The sequence below is a fragment of the Chionomys nivalis genome, chromosome 3 (genome assembly GCF_950005125.1).
Source record: "Chionomys nivalis chromosome 3, mChiNiv1.1, whole genome shotgun sequence".
Lineage (NCBI taxonomy): Eukaryota > Metazoa > Chordata > Mammalia > Rodentia > Cricetidae > Chionomys > Chionomys nivalis.
In genome coordinates this window covers 2,309,415-2,330,290 of record NC_080088.1, presented here as the reverse complement: position 1 = coordinate 2,330,290, position 20,876 = coordinate 2,309,415, and the positions used below count along the sequence as shown (strand labels likewise).

The 20,876-nt window shown below is 45.5% G+C and overlaps 2 protein-coding genes across 2 annotated transcripts in view; one reads left to right on the top strand and one right to left on the bottom strand.

The window, feature by feature from the left end:
- Get1 (guided entry of tail-anchored proteins factor 1) overlaps nucleotides 1-20,876 on the top strand; it is a 44,369-nt gene that overhangs the window by 17,299 nt on the left and 6,194 nt on the right. The gene's annotated exons all lie outside the window — the stretch shown is intronic.
- Nucleotides 525-18,986, bottom strand: Lca5l (lebercilin LCA5 like). The gene is made up of 8 exons (XM_057764329.1): nucleotides 18,932-18,986; nucleotides 16,667-16,998; nucleotides 13,174-13,688; nucleotides 11,620-11,757; nucleotides 6,988-7,072; nucleotides 5,905-6,008; nucleotides 5,295-5,412; nucleotides 525-1,201 (listed from the first exon to the last, which is right to left on the bottom strand). Exons 1-8 carry the CDS (start codon nucleotides 18,934-18,936, stop codon nucleotides 525-527), a joined length of 1,974 nt encoding a protein of 657 aa, XP_057620312.1. The 5' UTR covers nucleotides 18,937-18,986.

The window sequence follows — 20,876 nt, the reverse complement described above, 5'->3', positions numbered from 1 at the left end:
AAAAGAGTAATATATCTCAACAACAACAAAAAATACAGCCTCCTATACAGGCACAGATTGGCTCACAAAGGCAGGGCACTCAGACTGCTCCGCTGAGCAGGAGACCACGGCAATGACCGTGAGGCAGAGCATGAATCTCTGTACTGTCTTTTTGAGTCTGGTGACTCTCTTGCTGGCCAGTGCCTCTTCCATGACGTTTTGACAGCAGTCCTGCTGATAGAGTTTGTATGCCTTAGGCTGAACAAGAGTCGCTGTGAGTCCTGCATCTCCAAGCTCTGTGATAAACCAGTCTGCCTGAAGAGTGGACGTTTTTTACCTTCATAGTAAAGGTGTAAGTTTGTATCTAAAATGTTACCATTGACCAAGGTACAGTGGATTATTTTATTAGATAGCAATAAATTACCCAAATTACCCGCCGTCCACCCAAGTACTAAAACAGACACTATGTAAACCCTCATATGGTAAGTAAGATTAAAGGCACGTAACTAGTATATAAATCAGAATGTATTAGGCCCCTGTTGCATTTAAATAACCGTTTTCCTGTTTCCTTCGGCTGGTGAGGCCTGGCAGGACCGCACCACGGTGGCTCTGGAGTCCCCGAAGGCGTTGCTGGCAGAGGCCTGGCTGGGTCCGAGCTGCTGGGCCTTGCCAGTCACCTCGCCATTGGTGGGGCCACTCCTGCCCGCGAAGCCTGCACCGAAGAGCTCCTCCATGAGGCTGCTCTTCTTGTCCCGGAAGGCTGGCTCCTTGGCTTTGACCCTGGTGGCCTTGCCGAAAGAGGGCTCGTAGCTGGCGGGCTCCAGCCGCAAGTCCTGGTCGCTGCGGTGCTTGCCCATGCCGTGGCGGCAGCGTGGGCTGCCCGAGGCCTGCCCACAGGATGTGGGCAGCCCTTGGTGCAGGTTCTCAGTGGCCTCGGTGAAGGAGTAGTGCTTCCTTGGCCGAGGGGTCTTGTTCGGGGCTGGCCCAGGCTCCACATCATCGGCCGCTCCCTCTTGGACCACCGCAGCCACCGCAGCCACCGCAGCCACTTCCCTGGCCGGAGCCTCGCCCTCTGGGTCTGCAGGGGCCACACTTGCCCTTGCAATTGGCTCTACTTCTGGTGGGATGACTTTCTTTTCTTGATCTTTCCTTTTCTCTTCTTGCTTCCTAAGAGTTTCCAGACAGGCTTGTGGTTTTGGGTGTTCAACCTCCTTTGATAAATCTGCATTAGAAAGATTAAGATTAATGCCCTCAAACAAGAAATAGATTTTAGAAGCACCCCCCTCCCCATGGTGCAGTGGCTGAGGGAACAAGCTGAGGGCTTGGGTTCTACCCCCAGAACTTGCCTGTGGGGCCGAGGCAAGAGTCGGGCCTGAGCATTGGTGGTGGGCCTAGGCTAACGCTAGCTAGCTTTGTTCAGTCAGCCCTGCCTTGAAGCAATGAGGCCGAGAGCAGTGGAGGAAGAAGACATGGTGGCCTGCCGGTTCTCAAACGGTGTATTTGGGGCCGAGAGTGTAACTCGGTAACAGAACACTTACTTAGCATGCCTGCCCCAGCTCCATAAAACCAACCAGGGAGGGAAGGGGAGGAAGGGGGAGGGGGAGGGGAGGGCTAGCTCAGTGGGTTTCCATTTCGGGATGGCATGTTGGCACACCTGCCGAGACTTCAGACATGTCACTGAAATGGTACAGGAGGTGAATACGCACAGGGCACTAACACACAGAAGGGGTCATTATTAATAAACTTTCCTAGACTGTTCTAAATAAATGGGAATTAGGAAAAGAAGAAAAATATTTATGCACAAATACTAAGAAAATATTCTCTTGATGTGCTCATCAAACAGGAACCATTTCTGTCAGAAGCTGAGGGAATGGCCCCGTGATAGCTGTGTAGGCAGTTTCTAGTGGAATTTAAGTGACGACGTCCTTCGGCCCAGCACTTTAATCTCTAGGACCCCACACAACCAGAAGGCTGCAGGGCTGTGCAGACAGCAAGCACGCTCTAGTGCCGTCCAACTCTGCAAATGTGCAGGGGAGGGGAGTTAAGGGCAGCGTGCTGCTGTGGGGTTCTGGGTAACTGTGGGCAAGTGGCCTTATGGGAATGACGATTCTACACTAGAACAGGAGCTCAGGGTATTTTGTATTTGTTCCTGCTGCTGCTGGTGTGTGTATGTGTGTGTGTACGCATGTGTGCACACACACCTAGAACCATGCCTTACCATCATATATGCTCAAATAGAATTTGTCAAATGAACAAATAAATTTTCCAAGTGGATTAAAAATAAGTTGGAAAGGACTGGAGAGATGGCTCAGTGTAAGTACCGGCAACTCTTCCAGAGGACCTGGGTTTAATACCTGGCACCCAAAAGGCAGCTCACAACTGTCTGTAACTCTGATTCCCGGGGGGGGGGGCATCATACTAGGCATGTGTGTGGTGCACATATCTCTGCATGCAGGCAAAATACCCATATACCTAAAATCTTTTTAAAAAAAGATTTATCATGTATACAATATTCTGCCTTCATGTATGCTTGCAGGCCAGAAGAGGGCGCCAAGTCTCATCATAGATGGTTGTGAGCCACCATATGGTTGCTGTGAATGTGTTTATACTGTTGGTTTATAAAGAAGCTGCTTTGGCCTATGGCAGGGCAGAATAGAGCTAGGTGGGAAAACTAAACTGAATGCTGGGAGAAAGAAGATGGAGTCAGAGAGATGCCATGTAGCTGCCAGAACCTTACTGGTAAACCATGAGCCTCATGGTAAAATATAAAATAATAGAAATGGGTTATTTAAAATGTAAGAACTAGCTAGCTTCAATGAAATGTCCATCAAAGTCCCAGCAAAATTCTTCAAACAAACAAACAAACAAACAAACAAACAAACAAAAAAACCGGTACTCAACTTCATATGGAAAAGCAAAAAACCCAGGATAGCCAAAACAATCCTGTATAATAAAAGAACTCCTGGAAGCATCACAATTCCTGACTTCAAACTCTACTACAGAGCTACAGTACTGAAAACAGCCTGGTACTGGCATAAGAACAGACAGGAGGACCAATGGAACTGAGTAGAAGACCCAACTATCAATCCACACATCTTCGAACACCTGATCTTTGATAAAGAAGCAAAAAATATCAAATGGAAAAAAGAAAGCATATTTAATAAGTGGTGCTGGCATAACTGGATATCAATATGTAGAAGAATGAAAATAGACCCATATTTATCACCATGCACAAAACTCAGGTCCAAATGGATCAAAGAACTCAACATAAAGCCAGCCACACTGAACCTTATAGAAGAGAAAGTGGGAAGTATATTTGAACGCATTAGCACAAGAGGCCACTTCCTAAATATAACCCCAGCAGCACAGACACTGAGAGAAACAATAACTGGAACCTCCTGAAACTGAGCAGCTTCTGTAAAGCAAAGAACACAGTCAACAAGACAAAACGACAGCCTACAGAATGGGAAAAGATCTTCATTAACCCCACATCAGACAGAGGTCTGATCTCCAAAATATACAAAGAACTCAAGAAATGGGACACCAAAATATCACATAATCCAATAAAAAAAAATGGAGTACAGACCTAAACAGAGAACTCTCAACAGAGGAATCTAAAATGGCTGAAAGACAAGGAAATGTTCAACATCCTTAGTCATCAGAGAAATGCAAATCAAAACAATTCTGTGATTCCATTTTACACCTATAAGAATGGCCAAGATCAAAAACACTGTTGACAACTTATGCTGGAGAGGTTGTGGAAAAAAGGGAACACTTCTGCATTGCTGGTGGGAGTGCAAGCTGGTACAGCCCCTTTGGGTATCAGTGTGGTGATTTCTCAGAAAATTAGGAAACAACCTTCCTTGAGACCCAGCAATACCACGTTTGGGTATATATCCAAAGGATGTTCAATCGTGCCACAAGGACATGTGCTCAAAGTTCCATATCAGCTTTGTTTGTCATAGCTAGAACCTGGAAACAACCTAAATGCCCCTCGACTGAAGAATGGATAAGAAAAATGTGGTACATTTAACAATGGAGTACTACACAGCAGAAAAAATTAACAACATCTTGAATTTTGCAGGCAAATGGATGGGAGCTAGAAAGCATTATTTTGAGTGAGGTAACCCAGACACAGAAAGACAATTATCACATGTACTCACTCATAGGTGGTTTTTAAACATAAAGAAAGCCAGCCTATAAACCACAACCCCAGAGAATTTAGACAACAATGAGGACACTAAGAGAGACTTACATAGATCTAATCTACATGGGAAGTAGAAAGTAGAAAAAGCCAAGATCTTTTGAGTAAATTGGGAGCATGGGGACCTTGCAGGGGATTGAAGGAAGGCAAGAGGCAGGGAGGTGATCAGAGAAAAATGTAGAGCTCAATAAATATCAATAAAAATGTATGCATATATACATACATATATCTTTATCTATATATATCTAGAAATATGCCTAAGTTATTAGCTAAACAGTGTTGTAATTAATATAGTTTCTGTGTGATTATTCAGGTCTGGGTGGCTGAGAAATCAAAGCAGAGTCTCTACTTACAATAACCTAGACTTTTTACCTGTGTGATTATCATCTGTCTGGGTCTAAGAGTGACATTCCAGATAAAGAGACAGACCTGCCCAATGGCCACCTGTCCCCAAGAAGCTCTAGGAGGTGGTGTGCTCTTGAGACAGGGAGGTTGCTGAGCAGAGATGAGGGCAGGGTTTATGAACAGATTCAGTGGAGAAGCAGGTGGGGATTGAACCTGTGGGGACGCCGGGAGATCCCAGCCACATCCCTGGCAGCCGGGCCAGGACCAGCCCCCACATCTCCACTCCCGTTTCCCTCCAGGCTCCTCTGTACCAGGGGAGCTAGTCCTCTACCTAGAGGACTGACCCCACTCAGCCTGCAGTCTGGCTGGCTGAGGCTCCTCACACCCAGAGAGGCATCTTGCTTTGACCTTGGTGATCTGAGGTCTGGGCCTCTGAGTAGCCCTTTCACCCTCTGCCTCTTCCTGTCTTGGATCTGCCCACAGGAGCCTGGCAGAGGCTGTGGACCTACTGACTAATTCATGACCTTGCCCACTGAGTGGCTCTGAACTTGTGGTGAGGCCCATTATGCATGGCAGGAGACTTTGTTTTTGGTTTTTGAGACAGGGTTTCCTAGGAGCTATGGAGCCAGTCTGGAGCTCACTCTGTAGACTAGGCTGTCCTCGAACTCACAGAGATCTGCCTGCTTCTGTCTCCTGAGTGCTGGGATTAAAGGCGTGTGCCACTAGTGCCTAGTGGGCAGGAGACTTTTTAAAACTGTTCAGTTACCTTCATAGTTTCGCTTAGACTCCTCTTGTTTTGGTAGTTTACACATATAGCAAGAAACGTCGTGGTTTATTTCAGTTGGTTTTTCTTTATGGCCAATGTTTCCTGTTGTCTTTTTACCCTATAATTTAGAAAAGCAGTAAAAAGTGCATGTTTATAATTTTAAATTACATTTTTTAAATAAAAATTTTAAAATGATTTATTTATTATGTATACAGTGTTCTTCCTGCATGTTTGCCTGCAGGCCAGAAGAGGGCACCAGATCTCTTTATAGATGGTTGTAAACCATGCGAGGCATGTGGTTGCTGGGAATTGAACTCAGAACCTCTGGAAGAACAGCCAGTGCCCTTAACCTCTGAGCCATCTCTCCAATCTCTCCAGCCTCTTAAATTATATTTTTATATAATAAATATCTAAATTTTCTAAATAAATATCAGTGTTTTTTGTATATTTTAGCTACTCCCCTCCCCCAGGGTTTCTTGAGGAACAATCCTGGCTATCCTGGAACTCAGGCCGGTCTTGAACTCACGGAGATCCGCCTGCCTCTGCCTCCCAAGTGCTGGGATTCTTGTTAAGACTTTCAGAACAATGCAAGACTGCGGAGCTCACATACCTTTGCTGTCCACAGTGGCACATCTGACTTTTGGGTTTCCTGGTGTCTCATATTTATAGACGGCAAACTTTTTCTGTCTGCTTGTACTGATTTTGTTGAAGAAACTATAAAATAGGTAGATTATATGTGAGAAACATTTAATGTTCAGAAGCTACACTGATTTAGAATATGAAGTAGCCCTAAGCGTCCAATAGGACCATGATACACACTGTAGGAGACACTTTCTAAGTGGGCAGCACATCGTAGGGTTCGCCTCTTGTCCCATCTTTGTCTTATGCTAGGCCTCAGGTTCTGTGCATCGCAGAGTTAAGGGGAAGCCATAGGCTCTGGGATGAGGCGGCATCGCTGTTTTGTTTCTCTGGTGGTTGTGAGAGGCCAAGCTACTGCCGCACCATGTCAGAGCTCCTGAGGCCTGCTGACTAGATTGTCCATGATGTGAACAAGAGCCGTGGACACGGAGATGTTCATGTTGACAGCAGACACCACGGTCTTTTCTGGTAGGCATTACTCGGGATTACAGTCCAGAGTGAATGGAGGCCAAGACAGCAAACCTGGCTGTTTCTACTGCCCTAGAGGGGAGGGTTCCACGGTGCCTTCTCTGTGCAGAGCCTGAGGCTGGGAGGGGAGCAGAGCCCATGAGCACATTTGTCTCGTTACAGTAGACTGCAGGGCTGGAGCACCGGCCGGGAGCACCATGCTGAACAAAGGGAACTGTTACAGAACAGAGCTGTGTATGGAGTTCGAGAGTGAGAACCCAGTGCCTGCTCGGGCCTCAGGGACCTTGCTGTGCGTGTGATTCTGACCAGAGTGATGGTTACACGGGGACATGTCATAAAATATTCAGAAGCTCCACACCGGCTTACCCATCTCCTTAGAGGGCTGCGTTTGGCATCCTTTTGCTTCGGAGCCCTGTGGGAACAGAGCGTTCTGGTTCTTCGGACAGTATCACAACTTCATTTTTCTACAATCACCAAATGCATTCCAGCACCCAGTCAAGCGGCTGTTAAAGATTTTCTATGTAAACTAGGAAACTATGCGCAGATACTTAAAAGTACTTTTTGAGCAAAAGAAACTGAAACCTACCTTTTGGGTAGTCTTCCTTTTCATGTAAGTTTTTAAGTATTCGATTAGTGTAGATGTTTTTAATTTCCAGCTCACGATCCTTCTCCTAAGAAGAGCCACAGTGTCAGTCTCCCATAAACACCTGCCTTATAACCTTGACTTAAAAGCGAAAAGCACTGTGGCTATAGCAGCACTGGTTACATGCTGTAATTTAAAAGTGAAGCAAAATCAAAATCTACCCACACCTGGTGACCACAGTATGGGATAGCGGAGATGAGCTCTCATCCCAGCTACTGTCGGGACTGCGCACATGGTGGGGTAGGTAAGGCCGATAACAGGAAGGCCACTGCTTAGCTCTAAACCCCAAAATTAATGTTTTTGAATAATGGCAAAACAAAAGCTTTCTAAGTCTTAACTTGTTGGGGTGTAAGAAAGGAACTAAGACCTGAAATGTACCTCTTGAATTATATATTGAGACAAGCCTGCTGTCTCCCAGGCCATCACCATTCCCCCTGTCAGCGAAGGAAACATTACAGACCTCCATGTGTCTGAGTTGTAGAGCATAGGCTTTATACTCTTAAAAGTTTTTAAGAAATTATCTTTATGAGTGTTTTGCCTGCATGCATATATGAGCACCGTGTGTGAGCCTGGTACCTGCGGAAGCAACAAGAGGGGATTAGACTTTGTGGACCTGGAGTTGTAGATGGTGTGAGCTGCCATGTGGGTGCTGGACTGAACCTGGGTCCTCTGCAAGAGCAGCCAATGCTCCTAACCACTCAGGTGCTGCTCTAGTCCTTTATTTTTTTGCTCTATTTAATCATAAAATTTTATTTTGATATGTAATACATGCATAAGAAATAATATCTTTTCTAAAATGTATGTTTTCAGAAACAAAGTATTATGGTCCACTTCCTCCTTTCTGCTTTCTTTTATTTTACCTTTAGCTCAGAGATCAGAAACGCCAACAGTTAAGCCCATGGAGGCCAGGAGGCAGTGCTGGACCTTCTGAACCTAGTTAAGTGAACATGGTTGTAAGCCACTATGTGGGTGCTAGGAGCCAAACCCAAGTCCTGTGCAAAAACAGCAGTGCTCATAACTGAAGAGCCACCTCCCAGCCCTAGAGTGATTTCACCCACATGGCTTTAGGTGAAGATTTGGTGTCTACAGGAACAAACATGTTGTTTTCTGGAAAGCTCATCCTGTCTTTTCGTTTGATATTAACATAGTTTAGCAGAGAGGATGCAGGGTTGAGTGCAGTCAGAAGGAAGCAACAACACAAGGGACAGCCCTCCTTCGGGCTTAGAAGAGAGGTTCAAGGTCCGTAGTTGGAGCTGGGCCACACCAAGGCAGCAGGTTTGGAACACAACCCAGGGTACTTGTGTGATTGGTCAACAGAAAAAGAAAGATGGACCACAGATGACAGCACATGTGGGATATCCACAGTGAATATGACCCCTGCGCTCCTAGGAAATAAAACCAACTCAGGGTGAGAGGAGGCGGCAGCATCTTGCTAGGTGCTCCCTGGAGCTTGCCTGCACGCCCAGGTCATAGCATCTCCCTTAGGAGCTGTGGAAGGCTGACATCCATCGAGAGGGTTGCTTCCTTCATTGGTCTTTTGTGTTTGAAGTTCTCAGGCATGGTTGCTATGATGTGTTTTTATTGTGCTCCTACTTTATTTGTGGGAATAACACTATCTCAGCGCCATCAGATCCAGTCTCACATTTTTGCCGTTGTCTTTCAGTGTTTTCAGAGTTAGTTTGAAATGATCCAGCCGAGGTGCCCGGTACTGTGCGGCATCACCTCGTGTTCTCTAGCTGAGGGTGGCACCTGCAGCTTGTTGGGTGCTTACTGCTTGTGTGTGGCAGACATGCGTAGAGGAGAGGGGGTGCTGCTAACAGCTTCTCTGTGGAGCCCTTTACTCCTCAGAGCTGTGTGTGGCCTGGATCAGGGTGGTTCTTTGGCATGAGCTTTACACCAGGGAGGGCATGCTTTATGGATTCTCTTTTGTCAACTGAGTGGCAATTACTAGCCATTGATTAGAACAATTAATTCACTGTGAACTTTTTGCTAACTGGAATGATTTATAAGGAGGAATGGCCCTTCACACCGTTGGGTTACTAGGAGTTCACACAGGAAAGGTAAAAACAGTGGCTTTTTCAAAAATGATGTTTTAAAATCACAAACGATAGTTCTGTGCCCCGAGTGTGTGTTCTGTGGCCAGCCCTTGTGCTCTTTCTTCTGCACGCTGTTATCTCTTTTTGGTGTGTGTAAATGTGTGTGTTTTGAGACAGAATCTCACATTGTTATCTTTTTTTGGTGTGTGTAAATGTGTGTGTGTTTGACATGGAATCTCACTAAAGAGCCCAGTTGGCATAGATCTAGCTATCTAGCCCAGGTGTGGCCTCAAACTCACAATCCTCCAGTCTCTGCCTTCCAAGTGCTGAGACTGTGTTAGTCACCACACCTGACAGTTTTCCTCTAAGTATTAGTCAACATATAGTTTGTACACTCCATATGTGTACAACTGACTGACACTTGGATGCACATGCACACCCGACACAGGTGAATGACCTGTGTGTATATGGATCATGCCTTATCCTTTAAGCTGTTGAACGCCCACCCTGATTTCACGTCTTTGCGCCTGCCAGTGGTGCAGGTGTAAACACAGGTATTGGAGCGTTTTTTGTATGTGGACTTCATTTCCTTTAGGTGTGTATCCGTGCTGTTGCTGCTGACATAGCCCTTCTGCTTTTAGCCTTCTGAGGAGCCTTCACCACCCTCAGGCTCAGCTAACTACATTCCCACCAGCAGGTCTTTTCCCTCCGCATCCTTGGCAGCATTTTCCCGTGGTAACAAGCCTTCTGCTGGGGTGAAGTGGGATCCCATGGGAGTAAGGACATGTGTTGTCTTGATGAATAAAGATATGATCAGTTTTTATATTTTTGTATCATTTGAATTTCTTCTTTGAAAAGTGTCTATTCAGGTTATTCTACTTAATTATTTTAAATGCGTGTGCATAAGTTTATATGTAGCACAGCGTGTGGAGCTGGGCAGATGAGAAGAGGGTAGAGTCACAGCTGGGTGTCAGCTGCCATGTGGTGCTGGGGACCAGTACCAGGTCCTCTGCGTGAGCAGTGAGCACTCCTAACTGCTGAGCCATCTTTATGTTGGGTGGCTCACAGCTGACCAGACTCCAACTTGAGAGGCTCTGATGTGCCCCTCTGACCTCCTTGGGCACTATACTTACGATTACAAGCCCACACTCTCACATACAAATGTACACACAATTATAAATTAAAAACAAGACTGGGGAGATGGCTCAGTGGTTAAGAGCACTCGCTGCTCTTCCAGAGGATCTGAGTTCAGGTCCCAGCACCTACATCAGGGGCTTCACAACTGCCTGTAACTCCAGTTCCAACACCTCTTTCTAGGCTCTGTGGACACTCACATAAATATATCCACACACAGGAACATGCATAAACACATAATTTAAAAGTAAACTAAATCTAAAAAAAATGTTTTAAAAGACACACATTCTTAATTTTTTTTACATTTTATTTATTGTTTGTGTTTGTATTTATGTGTATGTATGTATGTGTGTGTATGTATGTATGTATGTGCACATGCATGCCACTGTGTATGTGTTGAGGTCAGAGGACAACTTGGGAGACTCGGTTTTCTCCCTGACCACCTGGGTCCCAGGGTTCTAAATCAGGTTGTAACGCTAAGCAGCAAGCCCCTTTGCCATGCCAGCCCTATTTTTTGAGACAGAGTCTCACATAGCCCAGATTGGCTCGAAAGCCCAGGCTGACTTTCAGCTACTCATTCCTGTCTCCACCACATCTGGCACTGCAAATGAAACTACTGGCCTTGCATCTGTGAAGTTGGAAACTGCAAGCTCACACACACCTTGTAAATGCATCACCAGTGGGCTACATCTCAAGTAGGACCTTAAATAAACTTGAGGGCTGTTAGACTTACTCTGAACATTACCGTGATTTGATTTCTAAGTTAAAAACATTAGAATGTTGTCAGATGCACTGTTGTTCACTGTTGCGGAGGAGCAGGGAAGACAGTCTTGTGAAGAGAGGGTGAGTTTTTCTAACCACAGTGCACAGCGGTTTGGCTGCCCACTCTCTCTCCTCCATCTGTTCACTATCGTCTGAAGAAACAACTTGAAGACATCTACATAGGTGTAGGTACTATGGTGTTTGGATAGACGCATTGCGATGGTGTTTGGATAGACGCATTGCGATGGTGTTTGGAAAGACGCATTGTGATGGTGTTTGGATAGACGCATTGCGATGGTGTTTGGAAAGACGCATTGCGATGGTGTTTGGACAGATGCATTGCGATGGTGTTTGGACAGATGCACTGTGATGGTGTTTGGACAGACGGACACACTGCGATGGTGTTTGGACAGACGGACACACTGCGATGGTGTTTGGACAGACGGACACACTGCGATGGTGTTTGGACAGACGGACACACTGCGATGGTGTTTGGACAGACGGACACACTGCGATGGTGTTTGGACAGACGGACACACTGCGATGGTGTTTGGACAGACGGACACACTGTGATGGTGTTTGGACAGACGGACACACTGTGATGGTGTTTGGACAGACGGACACACTGTGTTGGAAGAAATACCTTAAGTTTCTGCTGCAGCTGCCGCACTTCTCCCTGCAGAGTCTTTGTTGCTGTTTGGGCCGTTAATGTCTTCCGGTTTTCTTTGGCCAACTGCCGACCAAAGGATCGATTGTTCAGCCTCAGCTGTTTTTCCAAGTTCTGAAAACAGTATATATTTCAACTACTCTGTGCCAGCGTGGCGTCATGAAACTTGACTGCAATGAAACGAGCTACATTTATGACAGGTGCAAATTTCAATATGACTTTAGTCACTGATTTAGTGGACAAACATTAGAACAAAACAAAATGAAACATCGGCCAGCAAGTCCCAGATCTCAGGTCTAGAGAATAAATATACCTTTCTAGCCCAATACCCAATGTTCTTTACAAACCATGGATACTGATAAAAAATATTCAAACACATCCTGAAGAACCAGTAAGTACAATCAGAGTCTTAACATGGGGCCCAAATGCGCCGTTCTGCTGTCTTTGCAGATGGTGACCCTTGGCCCCTCTCCCTAGAGGGTCCAGCTTCAGTGCAGACCATGATGGACAGAGATCCCTAGAGAACAGACATGAAGGTTGTAATGGGTTTCATGCTACCCTCTACAGTGCTGGACTATAACTGATAAAACAGAAGCCTGCTAGGCATGGCTCCCCCCTGCACTAGCACCTCAGAGGCTGATCTAGGTGTAGCAGAGATGGGATACCCAGTGCTGTTGTTGTCCAACACCCATTCCACGGAAGACAATTTTCTCTGAAAGTAGAGAACTTTTCCAGCAGAATAATATTATTCTTTCTGTTCAGAAAATGTGAGTGAAACAACCTAATTCTTATCAAAGAAAGTGTCTGTCACCATCAAGTATCGAAGAATTAACAGTGCGTCAACTCTATCTGTATTTATGTCCATAAAGGTCACGTAAACGGGCAGGACTCTGTGATTAGTGTCCCTTTCGGTGACATCTCCTGGCTTTGGACAACCAGGGTCTGTTGAGGAAAATCTATCCATCCATCTCTCCAGTTATTTTAATTCCATTCCTTCCCTTCTCCCCTCCCTCTCTCCATCCCTCCTTCACTTTCTCCTCTCCCCTTCCCCTCCTCTCTGTTACCCTCCCTGCTGTTTCCTTTCTTCTTCCCTGAGAAACATGATTTTGAAATAACTAAAACTGTTTATGTGGAAACAAGTCTATAATCTGTCAGACTGAGGAGAGACAAAAGCAAAGGGAGCTAGACAGACAGACAGACAGACAGATAGAATGCTCTGCAAGGGGAGCAGCCTTTCAGCAGGAGCTGAACACAGGCCTTCATTTCAAAAGGCGACTCCCACAGCACACAGAAGGCCTCTTCCTCACACTGGTACCGAGTGTGGCTGTCGGACCAGTTGTTTCCAGACACAGCCTGGCGAGAGAGAGCCGATGCCCAGCTCTGAGACAGGTGCTCCTCCTTCCAGCTCTGCCTCCCTTCCCCACTTGATACTAAACACAATCACTTCCGGGTGAGCTGGCTCACAGCCCATGCCGTGGATTGAATTACACGCACCCTCTCTATCAATACCGGACCTTCTGAGATACAAACCTGTATTTTTTTGTCATTTGCCTCCATTTTGGCTGTCAGAACAGTCAACCTGTGAGTCAGTTCTTCTCTTTCCGCAAGGCTCTTGTCTTCTGAAAGTTTCTGTAGGGCCTGCAAGGCATCTCTGGTCCTCAGCAGCTCACTGTCAGTCTCTCGAAGCTTCCTCGCCACAGCTCGCTCCTTCTCCTGGGATTTCCGAAGGAGCTGCCGCAGGCTCCTCACCTCATTCTGGTGTCTAACTGTGACCTGCGGCAGGCTGTCTTGTGAGCTCACGTATCTCCCGATGGCTTTTGCATGCCTGAGCTGAAGCTGCTTCAGGAATTGGTTCTCTGTGGCAGTGGCTTCCAGCTTCCGGCGTGTGTCGGCTAGCTCATTCTTCAGCTCTTTAATCTTATGAAGTCGGGCTGACAGTATGCGGTGTGTCATGGCATCTCTTCTTTTGGTAACTGTTTGAATTTGAGAATTGAGAAATGAAGCATTCCAGGTGTGCCTTTTCTCTATTGGGAGGTCCTTCTGGCCTGTGTGAGCAGACAATGCAGATGGTTAGCAGAAGAACACTGAGGTCACACAAGTGTGGGCACCCCGAAGCACACATAAACGCCATGGACCTAGGTAGCTAAAGGAAGCTCACTGAATCTGCCTGCTGCTGGCTGGGCACTTTACATACGTGTGTCTCACTGACAGCTCCTCCGTCCAGTTCCATCTATTTTTATCTGGAGGTTTATGTCATCCAAGATTGTATAGCCATGAAGTGACAGAAAATGGACTGGAAAACCACACCTTGTTTAAATATCTGCTATAAAAGTTATTAAAACATCCTGCCAGGTGTGGAGGCACATTCTTGTATCCAGCTCTGAGGAAGAAGAGGCAGAAGGATCAGGAGTTCAAGGACAGCCTGCACTAAATGAGATGCCATTTCAAACAGAACACGACAGAACAGAAATTTTATTCAAAACCATTGTGCTAGATAGATTTATGTCAACGGCACAAACTAAAGTTCTTTTTTTTTTTTTTTTTTTTTTTTTTTTTTTTTTTTTTTTTTTTTTTTTTTTGAGAGGAGGGAACCTCAATTAGGAAAATTGAGATCAGGCAAGCCTGGAGGGCATTTTCTTAGTGATTGGTGGTGAGGGCCCAGCCTGTAGACTATAAAGGCAAATCCACAGGACCCATTCAAATGGATGTCAGGAGTTTATTAGGAAAACACTCACAGGGTACACATCATGGAGGTCTTCCGTTCTTCCGGGGTGGGGAGAAATGGAACCTGCAGCATCTGATCTCCAACTACCACGTGAGAGAGAGCCTGCCCCTCTTTCTATGAAAGGAGTTACATCAGCAGACAAGAAACTCTACTTTGCTGGGCAGTGGTGGCGCACACCTTTAACCCCAGCACTCAGAAGGCAGAGGCAGGCAGGTCTCTGTGAGTTCAAGGCTAGCCTGGGCTACGAAGTGAGTTCCAGGACAGCTAGGGCTAACAATAAGATACTATCTCTAAAAACAAAACAAAAGGCCACAAGGAAAAGACATCACTAAAGCCCTTTGGGTGATGTTGGTTTTAAAGACTGTCAACATCCTCACCAGACTTGAAACACTGTCTTCTTGGGTGTCAGGACAAGACACTAGCATTTCATTGGCAGTTCAGACTTTGATCCTTTAGCTAAGACCAAAGGCTAAAAGCTAGCACCGAGTATCCATGCTGAGGCTGCCTGTTAACTAAAGTCAGAACCCTCCTTACTAGTAGGCTGGGAGGGTCAGCTCTACTGGGGACAAGGCTACAGCTTCTTGTTATTGTATAATTATCCATAATTTATCTATTTCCCAATTCTTTCTATAAAAGTTCACCCATTGTGGTGGTTTGAAATAAAATGGTCCCATAGGGAGTGGCACTATTAGGGGATGTGGCCTTGTAGGAGGAAGTGTGTCACTGTGGGGGCGGGCTTTAAGGTCTCTTTTGCTCAAGCTTCCTTCAGTGTGATAATCATTGTCAGCTGACTTCCTGTTGCCTGCACGCCAAGATGTAGTACTCTCAGCTCCAGCACCATGTCTGCCTGCACATTACCTAGCTCCCTGTCATAATGATAAGGAATGGAACCTCTGAAACTGTAAGCAAGTCACCTCAATTTAAATGTTTTCCTTATAAGAGTTGTCATGGTTATGGTGTCTTTTCACAGCAATAGAAACCCTAACTAATACAGAGGTTGGTACCAGGGACTGGGGTATTGCTGTGGTAGACCTGACCTTGTGTTTGTTTTTAGGAATTTGGACTTTGATACTTCGGGTTAGGAAAGCAGTGGATGCTTTAAGCACTGGTTAATGGACCACACAGTGAAAGCTTGGAAGACAGAGGTGCTAAAGGTTATCTGAACTGCTGGGGGCTTACTCAAGAGGGTTCAGAGGAGAAGAATTTAGTATGTTGTCTAGAAATATTTTGGTGAAAACTGTGGCTGCCTTTTGCCCTTGTCCAAAGAGTCTGCCTGAGGCTAAAGTGAAGAGTTTTGGATAAATTCCATTGGCAGAAGAAATCTCAAAACAACTTAGTATAGACTCTGTCCTATGGATTATATTAGTGTTAACTCTAGTGAAGATTTACAATGAAAAGGAGCAAGCTGAATAGGGTGAATTACAAGAAGTAAATTTTGAGAAGAAAAAGAGCACCAGAACAGAATGTGAAATGAAGCTAAATTCTTTGTTCAAGGAGATAAACAGATTAAGAAATGGGATAAAGGGAGTGGTGACCTCAGGTCAAGATCCCACCCAACTGACTTTCCAATTTGTGAAAAGAAATTAAAGTTCAGATCTGGGTGTGGTGTTGCACATCTTTAATTCCAGCACCGGGAAGGTAGAGGCTGGCAGAATTCTGAGTTTATGGACAGTCTGGCCTACAGAGAAAATTCCAGAAAAGCCAAACTTAGGCAATGAAGGACAGAAAACTGGTGAAGATGGAATTGAATGAGGGAGCCACATTCCAGCCCCAGCAAGCAGCAAAACATGGCAGCTCTGGCCACGTGGTTCTGGAGTTAAGGACAGAAGAAAGGGGCTATGTAATTTGCCTCCATGACTAAGGAAAGCTGCTGAGGTCAGGCATGTGTCAGGGGCGTCTCTGAAATAGGGGCCTAGAGAGCCATTGCCTGAAGCTGTGAAGCTGAAGCCTGGGTTGCCTTGGAGACCCCAAGATGTTGGAAATGCAGAGCTGTAGGATCCCTGCCGAGGAGAGCTGCTAACAGGGAGTGGAACCAGCCTGAGAGAGAGAGAGAGAGAGAGAGAGAGAGAGAGAGAGAGAGAGAGAGAGAGAGAGAGAGAGAGAGAGAAGTGTGTTGCTGTCAACAAAGCTGAAAGGAACTGGAGATGTGGAGAGTGTTTTGACAGCTATACAGCTATATATGGAATATTTAGGAACATACACCTGTAACTGATTGTGGGCCACTACAAGATACTAGCATTAAACAAAAACGTTACCGTGACCAGGGCTGCAGCCTGGCAGGGATGCCTGACGTTTTACCTTTAGGCTGGGGGATTTTAGAAGGGCTATACTTTCTTTCCTCCTTTTCTTTCCCCAGAGGCTGCTCTAACTCATGTCTGTTGGTGGCTGCTTCAGAGCACTCAGAAAGAAAGTCTTCTGAATAGTCATAGTGGGAGGTCAGGCTTCTGTAGGAGCACTGAGATCTGCTGTAATCCACGCTCCCATTGGAAGCCCTGCTGTTCCGTGACAGGTCGCCAGCGCCTGGGCTACTCTTGCCTTCTGCAGACTTCCTGTTGCTTCCTAGTGCCAGGCTGGGGAAATGCTCATTTGTGTGTGCTTTTGTTGTATCAGCAAAAGACATAGTCCGCAACCTAGTAGGAAAAAAGGATGCTTCAGTTTATGGATACCTGCATTAAAATGGGCCCATGCTTTAGTGTATTTTCTTTACTACATTGAGGAAGAAGTGAAACAGTACTGTTTTTTTTTTTTAAAATATTTATTTATTTATTATGTATACAATATTCTGTCTGTGTGTATGCCTGCAGGCCAGAAGAGGGCACCAGACCCCATTACAGATGGTTGAGAGCCACCATGTGGTTGCTGGGAATTGAACTCAGGACCTTTGGAAGAGCAGGCAATGCTCTTAACCTCTGCACCATCTCTCCAGCCCAACAGTACTGTTTTCTGAGACGAGATTTCATTATGCAGTCTTGGCTGGCCTGGAGTTTGTTATGTAGAACAGGTCGGCATCAAAGTAACAGAGGTCTGCCTTTCTCTGCCTCCTAAGTGCTAGAATTAAAGGCTGTGCCACCATCAGGTCAGAACAATACATTATTAAAATGCATTTTCTGGAACAGTCTCAATTATGGTCTTAAATTATTTCCTACATGAAATATAGGACCTTGGGCTGGGTGGTGGTGGCACCGGCCTTTAACCCCAGTACTTGGGTGGCAGAGGCAGGCAGATCTCTGTGAGTTTGAGGCCAGTCTGGTCTATAAGAGCTAGTTCCAGGACAGGCACCAAAGCTACACAGAGAAACCCTGTCCCGAAAAACAAACCAAAACAAAAACTAAACCAAACCAAAACAACAACAACAAAAAGAAAATAGGACCTTGGAGTCAAACTTTGATAATATTCACAGGCAATATAAAACTATATCTGATAACAACACTGGCAACTTTTTTGATTTATTTATTTTTATGTATATGGATGTTTGTCTGTATCTGAGCACCACAGGTATGCAGTACTGTGGAGGCCAGCAGAGGGGTGCTAGGAACCTGGCCCTGCTGTGGGACAATGGTCCTGTACCCTGTGAAGATTTGTCTCTTGTACTTGTTTAATAAAATGCTGGTTGGCCAATAGCCAGGCAGGAAGTATAGGTGGGACAACCAGAATAGGAGAATTCTGGGAAGAGGAAAGGTCAGTCTGCAGTTGTCACCCAGACCAAGAGGAAGCAAGATGAGAATGACTCACTGATAAAAGGTACCAAGCCATGTGTCCAGCACAGACAAGAATTATGGGCTAATTTAAGATGTAAGCATTAGATAATAAGGAAGCCTGAGCTATTAGGCCAACCAGTTTATAATTAATGTAGGCCTCTGTGTGTTTCTTTGGGGCTGAATGGCTGTAGGACCTGGTGGGAAAGAAACCTCTGTCAACATAATCCAGGCCTTCTGCAAGAACAGCAGATGCTCTTAGCTGCTGAGCCATTGCCCCTTTTAAAGGTGTATCCCCAGGTGGCCACAATTTATGTTTAAATAAAGAAAAGGAAAACAAAAGCAATGAGTTCTCTTTGTTCATTGGCTCTTCCTTCTAAAGGGATAAAGGGATCTGGAGTCCAGTCCACCATTACTCAAAATATATTTTCTAATTTATTTTTTTATGAAGTGGAGGTGCACATATGTGGTGGTCAGAGGACAACTTGCCAGAACTAGTTCATCTGGGCATCTTAATGTCAGGCTTGGTGGCAAGCTTCTTTATCTACTGAGACAGCTATCTCTGACCAAGCTGGCCTCAAACTCCAATCCTCCTGCCTCAGCTTCCCCAGCACTAGGATTATAGGCATCCTCTCATGATCAGTTAGGTCTAAGTGGTTTGTTAAGTGGCTGCTGAGTGGCCTAAGAGGTGGAAACTTAGGTCTCTCTTGGTGTGAGCTATGGACAGAAGAGGGAGTCACACACAAGAAGAGTCCCCAACAGATGCATTCAAAACAACCTGAGCTGGAACACAGAGGCTCAACACTTCTTTATGAGGCTCTGTACTAGGAAGGATCAGGCTACTGGAAGCTCTTGCATAGTAGCCTACCTCATCAGTAGAATGAAACAAACCAATCCATCGCAGGCGTCTTTAAAAGCATGTCTTTTTCATTCAGTTCTCAATTCTGTTTTATCAAGAAAGCAAAAGAGGTACTATTAGCTTGTGTAAGATCCTTTGCAACAGGAATGCAACACTCTCTACTGGGAGCTTTGTATTCCCTGAGTTGGTTTCTGCCTTTTGTTGCATATGCTTAATGCATTAAACCTTCTCCTTGGTTGATGGAGCATACTATGCGATTCATATTTTCCCACAAATCATCTTAGCCATATGACCTGACTAGTAATACCAGCATTTTGTTTAACTGTTGTTTTTATGATGCACAGACCATGTACGCATCAACAATCCTCACTGCACAGAAGGTCAAAGGGGAGGTGATCATCCAAGCTGTGCAGTTCAGGCCTGGGTCCTTCTCTGGCTTTACAATGTGGACGGTGAGTAGAACTTCACATAAGGGCAGCACAAAGCTTTCTTTCCAGGGGGCTCAGAAGATAACATGTAGGACTCAGTTCTGTCCTTCCATGGTGGAGGATGGGAATCAAGTTCAGGCTCGTACAGCAAGTGCTTTGCCCACTGAGCCATCCCTCTTGCTGGCCCTGTCCTTTTAAAGTCAAGCATTTGTGTGTGTGTGTGTGTGTGTGTGTGTGTGTGAGTGAGTGCTCACATGTGAGTACAGGTATGAAGGTGAGAAGACACTTGTGTACATGGATCATCCCTTTATTTGTCTGAGCCTTGGTAGAGGTAAGAACTCTCTATCGTTGGCTGCTTTGCTCTTATGATCTTCACTTTGAACCCCAAAATCTCTCTCTGGGTTTTTAATTACTCATGCTACAAGCTCTCATCCTGGAAGAGGGATTCTGGGACAAACAAGGACAGTCAAGGGCACTGCTGGTATGTCAAGTAAAAGGTGACCCTTCCCCTGCATCTGTTCTATCAAGAGACACTGCTGGAAAATCTCCACTTCACTGAGAAGTCTTGAAGATAGGAGCCCCGTCTCATCCCTGTGTAACTTCAGGCCTAGCGCTCTGCTGCCACAGCCAGCACTTTACAGCCTGAATGTCGCCGCTATCCCTGCTCCCACCTGCCCTGTGCCAAGAAGAGCTGAGGGCCTTGTTGCAAGAGCTTACCCATTCAGGAGGTGGTCCTGTGAGATGGTTGTTATCCACTCTATAGATGAAGTGGGGGCTCAGAAAAGATAAATAACTTGTCCAAAGTCAGTTTGTAAAGGGGACAATTGAGTTTTGAACCCAGGTCTGTTCCTTTAGAGTTCTCTTTAACACCAACCCAAAACACACATAATTTTTAAAATATACAATCAATAGGCCAACTTTTTTTGCTTAATAAAGCTACACACACACACACACACATATAATAAAAGACATTTCCACATGTTTGGATGCAATTAAAAATTGTACGTTTTTGGCTGGTGTGGTGGCACAGATCTTTAACCTCATACTTCAGAGGCAGATCTCTGAATCGAGGCCAGCCTGGTTTGCATGGCCAATTCCTGGCCAGTCAAGGCTATATAATGAGACTTTTATCTCAAATATTTGTGAATGTAGTGTGTGTGGTGCCTGCATGTGCTGTGTGCAGTGTTAGGTGGGTGTAGTATGTATGTGTGGTGTATGCACATGTGGTGTGTTTGGGATGTATGCATATGTGAGGAATGCCAGTGCACACGTGTTAAAGGAGGACATGGGGTGGCTTGTTCTGTCATTCACTGCCTTCTTCCTTAGAGACAGATTCTCTCACTGAACCTGGGGTAGGCCGGTGGCCAGCCAGCCCTTCCAGACTTCCAAGAAGCTTGGAGGACAAGGGTGTTTTAGGTGCTGCTGTATTGAGAAAACACTCACTCTTCATAAATGCATAGCCAGTCGTTCCAGCACCGCTCCCCCTTCTTCTTCCTTGAGACAAAGTTCTGGGACTTGATGTGTAG